Source organism: Notothenia coriiceps, unplaced genomic scaffold, assembly GCF_000735185.1.
Source record: "Notothenia coriiceps isolate Sejong01 unplaced genomic scaffold, NC01 NC01_scaffold00037246, whole genome shotgun sequence".
Classification (NCBI taxonomy): domain Eukaryota; kingdom Metazoa; phylum Chordata; class Actinopteri; order Perciformes; family Nototheniidae; genus Notothenia; species Notothenia coriiceps.
Window position 1 is genome coordinate 20,449,282 of NW_011369947.1, and position 5,190 is coordinate 20,454,471.

The following is a 5,190-nucleotide window of genomic DNA, read 5'->3' on the forward strand; positions in this document are numbered from 1 at the left end:
GTGTGTGTGTGTGTGTGTGTGTGTGTGTGTGTTTGTGTGTGTGTGTGTGTGTGTGTGTGTACATACATTACTGATCTGCTCCTGGGTCCGTCTGAGTCTCTGCATCTCAGGAGTGTCGGACACGATGCTGAACCCTCGACCTTTACTCTCCTCAAAGTCCTTCTTATACCTCACCTGCAGGAAAGAAAACAAAAATATATTAAAAGGATATTAAAGGAATATTCCCTTTATATATTTGCGATGTTCTCTGCATTGATTAAAGTGACTCAATTATTTCAGTATAAGTCAATGACAATGTACAGTATGTGAATTCATCAAATGGGACTTTCTATATCTGGCAGAGCTGGTGTTATGGCTGCAGGATTTGGCATCCGTTCTGTAACCTTGGCCAGCATGGTCATAATCTCACCAAAATCACACTGGTGAGAGTTATTCCCCTATAGCAGTGAGTCGACCATCAACTGGTGGCCCGCGGGCCACATCCGGCCCGCCAGACATTCTCATCCGGCCCGCACGGCGGGGGTGACTGTGGCGTTGGCGGAGTGGTTACAACGTCTCGTGAGTAATGTGCAGTACCGGAGTCCAACAGAGAGGCAGCAGCTGCGGGACAGTAGACTGCGTAGCCTTCCCTGCCCTGAAGAATAAGTGATCCTTTGTTAGCGTGAAGAGCGGTGAAGAGTCTGCTTTATGCGCTCCGCAGCAGTAGCCCCGCTGCCCCCCCCGGACAACAACTACAAAATTATGGGCTATATATAAAAATCGCTGGACCGCAAAAGTGTCTATTGGATAAATGTTGGCCCTTGGTCAAATGTAGTTGGTGATCCCTGCCCTATAGTTTACGTAAACAAAAGCAATATACTCTGAGCCTATCAGATGAAATATTAAAGTAGAGTGAATGACATCAAACACCCAGTCTTTTAAAATTGTTCTTTGATCTGATATTTCCTGCTTCAATTAATAATTTTGCTAGTTTAAAGTCCAAGATTGGTGATATTCTAAATTTTGTAACAATATATCAAATTAAAAAGACCAAATATCAGTGGTAACCTGTAACACCACAGTGTACAAATAAAGTTCCAAGTACAGCATTTAAAAGTAAAATTAAAAGTATGAGCATCAAAATCCAGAAAAAGTAAGGATGCAGATAGTCACATTTTAGATAAATATATTTATTAGATGGCTTATGGCTAGTTGAATACTCGATTCTGATTGGTCAATTCAGCACACGTGACACGTTGTTAATACAGAACAGACAGACCGCTGTCAAGGACTTATTGACCGTTGTTAAGGGCGCTCACATCTGCAGAAAGAAGTTCGGTCGATTTAACTGTATACAGTTTGGCCGAAAAGCAAACTGCGTGCAGTTTGCCTTCATGCATCTGCATGCATCTGCACCTTCATGCAGATCCAGTTTGCCTTCATGCAGATCCAGATCCCTCCGCGTCGCGTCGGGCTCCTGATCAGCCTGTCGAGTGTTCTTTTCCCCATAAAGACCACGTCGCTGCACATTATCCCTTACATAATACACCACTCGTCATGTCTCGCCTAATTGGAAAAAGTTGCGGACGAACATTTTTAGTTAAACTTGTTGTTATAAAGGCATGGCAGAGACTTTTAATCATGAGTCTTCAGCAGGGGGTCTGTGACCCCTATGGGGCCCTCCGGGTTACTGCAGGTGGGCGCCAAATTCTTGTTTTATAATGTTTTATCCAAAAAGAAATGTACATACGTATGAATGAATACATCTAGTCGAATCAATTAAAATCTGGATATTCACTCACACTTGAGTTTTGATGACACCAGCTGCTTCAGCTGTGACACAAACACACACTGCCGGGTCACATGACCATGTCTCATCCATAACTCAACTGGGTCAGTGTGTACACTCACACTGCACGCCTCTTTGTCTGTTATAATCACTTCCTGAAGCTCGACTTTAATGCTCCAGCGCTAATATGAAGTGATTGAAACATCTCCTCTGGGGACATCAGACACATGGGTCGGATAGTTGAAGAAGAGAAGGAGGGGGGTTATAACATAAATCTATCTCTCAGAGACGAGTAGAAATAAAGTGCACGTAAATCTGCACGTGGAATATCAAAAGTAGCTCTCCTGATGCAATCTAAAAACAGCTTCCCCTCGTCGTTTTATTTCACATACAGTAATTGCTATCAAACAAATGACAACAAATATTTACAATCAGCCTTCATTTATATCCTTAAGAAACTTCACGTTTGGCTTGGTGACTGTTTTGACTAAGAGGACATCTTAAAATTACACTTTGTGTGCAGTCAGGCTTCATGTTTGTACGTCATCATTTATTCACCAAGTTTGTTCCCGTCGCAATTTCACATTTTCTGTGTGTGTGTGTGTGTGTGTGTGTGTGTGTGTGTGTGTGTGTGTGTGTGTGTGTGTATGTGTGTGTGTGTGTGTGCGCATGTACCTGGCTCTGTAGTTCACTCTGCTGTTTGAGTCTCAGGTTCTCCGGTGTGTCGGCCACGATGGTGAACGACGTCTTGGGGTAATGTCTAAAGGAGGAAGAGCAGAGTTTCAAATTAATCCAGTAGAAATGTTTGAGCTAAAAATACCCAGTACTTCAGTAAATATACTTAGTCCACCACTCAATGACGCTAAGAATAAAAACTGCCACAACATTTAATATGTGACATTCGTCAAAGCTGCTAATGAACCAATACATTAGAAATGCGTGAAAGATTAAATGTTTTTCACAACTATTCCTCAATAACTTTTAACCAATTATTGATAACCCCAAAATTAAAATGGAAACTTTCCACTTCTAACCAATGAGAGTCAAGTTTCCAGACAAATTCATTTTTTGGAGCAAACATTTTGGCTTCAACATCTCTTCAACATTTCCAGGAAATATGGACCCGTTTAAACAATGAAGCCTGCAGCCGTTGCATGCTGGGAGTAACCCGAATGAGTTAAAGATGATGACATTAGCAGGAACAATGACCCATTGAGAGGTTCAAAATAAAAAAGCAACACACTGCTATACCTCTCTTTTTCCCACAGGACCTTTTGGTAACTTATTAGTGACCTTAAGATATATATTTAGTTTTCTGTATCTACAAAGAGCATTCGTGAGTTGACATGTAAAGCTATTCTCTGCAGGAAGCATGAAGCACAATGGAGCGGGGGAACAATACAAAACCCTCCCACACTCAGGAGGAACTTTGAAAAGGTGGCTTTTTGGTAGGCAATGTTTAGAACAGGAAGATAATTATTACAACCATTACTTATAATTCTTTAGGCGACCTGAGTTCCAGGAAAACAACTCTTTAAGACTTTTCTGTTTTCTACATTTCAAAATAGCGCAGCGTTTGCAATTGATGTACCTTGTATTCATGCTGTAGCTATCTGGGGTAATGCTAACATAATTATTCAATCACTTTTAGTGGTGAAGAATATCAAGAAACTAAGGAGGAAAAAGTAGACAACAAGAAGAACACCTACAACAAGAGAAAACAAGAACAAAACATGCAAGAAGATGAGAAACACAAGAAGAAATCAGCCAGGTGAAAGGAGAATTACAACATACAGCTACAGTAGCCGATTCATTTAGCCTGCGACTCTTTCTGTGAATCATGGACACCAGCAGTCTCTCTTCGGCACAGTTTGACCCCTGTACTGTCCTTCACTCCTCTCCTCCTCTTCCTCCCACCTCTCCTCTTTCTACCTCCCACGCTCTTTTCTGTATTTACTCCACGTCCCTCCCACACACTCTCCCTCCATCTCTCCCTTGCTTTTATTCCGATTCGAAGGTAGTCCTTGCACGAGTCTAAGGTAACCACACCTCATTCGTGCTCATGGAAGGCAGCAGCAAAACGTGGTCTGATGATATAAAACCAAACACAATACATCATTGTGTTAATAGCATGTTTGTCTGCACCTACTGTATGAGCTCAACATTAGCCATTAAAGGCTCTTTATAGAAATTGCTCACCATAAGAGAGAATGGCTTTTTTCTCAAAAATTGTCTAAACACAAAGAAATAAGAATAAAATAAATCTTCACATTTTAAAAGAAAACCCTGCACTTTCCCAAAATAACATGCATCATTTAAAACACTTCATTCCTTATTAAACCCATGTTTGTGAGCTATTTGTTTCACTATGTAACACTGTACACCTCTAGTGTCCCGTCTGACCCCTGTTTGTCCTCGAGGTCAAACACAATGCACACACTATGAGAGGAACCTAATACACACAGACACACGAGAGAATCACCTGTTACCTGACACCAGACTCATTATCATGTTGTTGCAGATGCTGACTTTATAACCATGATAATAATAATTACAGGCTGCCGTGATCTTTACGTGATGATTATCAGAAGATCACAAACAGTCATCATGATCTTTAAGACTTTCATGCAGCCCTCCATTGAGTAGCAAACTTCAAGCAACTGACGTGATTTCAAAACTAACTGGTTGTGTTATTCTTTATATTTTCTTCCTTCTGTCTCACTATTTCTCCTCTTTCTCTCAATTTTAGTCATAACGTTTATTCTCTTTCTCTGAGACATAAACATGGAAAGACTTCCTGTAGAGGCTTGTTAGAAGTTAGCTTGTTAGAGTCTTTTTTATTTAACCGTCAGGCCTTTGTTTCGCTTTGCTACTCTTAGTTTTAGTGTTACATAAACACACAAACTAAATTCGTCTTGAAGTTTTCACTTCACCTGTTCCCGTCGCTACTGGCAACCATGGATGCTTTGTTCGTTTGGTGCAACCCGATACTTTGAGACAAAGAGCTGCTCTGTGGGATACCACACACACACACACACACACACACACACACACACACACACACACACACACACACACACACACACACACACACACACACACACACACACACACACACACACACACACACACACACACACACACACACACACACACACACACACACACACACACACACACACACACACACACACACACACACACACACACACACACACACACACACACACACACACACTACACTACTACTACGTACGTAACGTACGTACGTACGTACGTACGTACGTACGTACGTACGTACGTACTACGTACGTACGTACGTACGTACGTACGTACGTACGTACGTACGTACGTACGTACGTACGTACGTACGTACGTACGTACGTACGTACGTACTACGTAACGTAACGTACGTACGTACG

General features: G+C 41.6%; 2 protein-coding genes across 4 annotated transcripts in view; one reads left to right on the forward strand and one right to left on the reverse strand.

Moving 5' to 3' along the window:
- gtpbp3 (GTP binding protein 3, mitochondrial) overlaps window positions 1-5,190 on the forward strand; it is a 633,967-nt gene that overhangs the window by 355,542 nt on the left and 273,235 nt on the right. The gene's annotated exons all lie outside the window — the stretch shown is intronic.
- The window catches only part of LOC104966243 (LIM zinc-binding domain-containing Nebulette-like), a 161,463-nt gene that overhangs the window by 140,273 nt on the left and 16,000 nt on the right, over window positions 1-5,190 (reverse strand). Inside the window, exons 2-3 of the mRNA XM_010795426.1 lie at window positions 2,444-2,528; window positions 67-174 (exon numbers count right to left, since the gene is read on the reverse strand). Coding sequence (XP_010793728.1) covers window positions 67-174; window positions 2,444-2,528 — 193 coding nt within the window. The remainder of the gene's footprint in view (window positions 1-66; window positions 175-2,443; window positions 2,529-5,190) is intronic.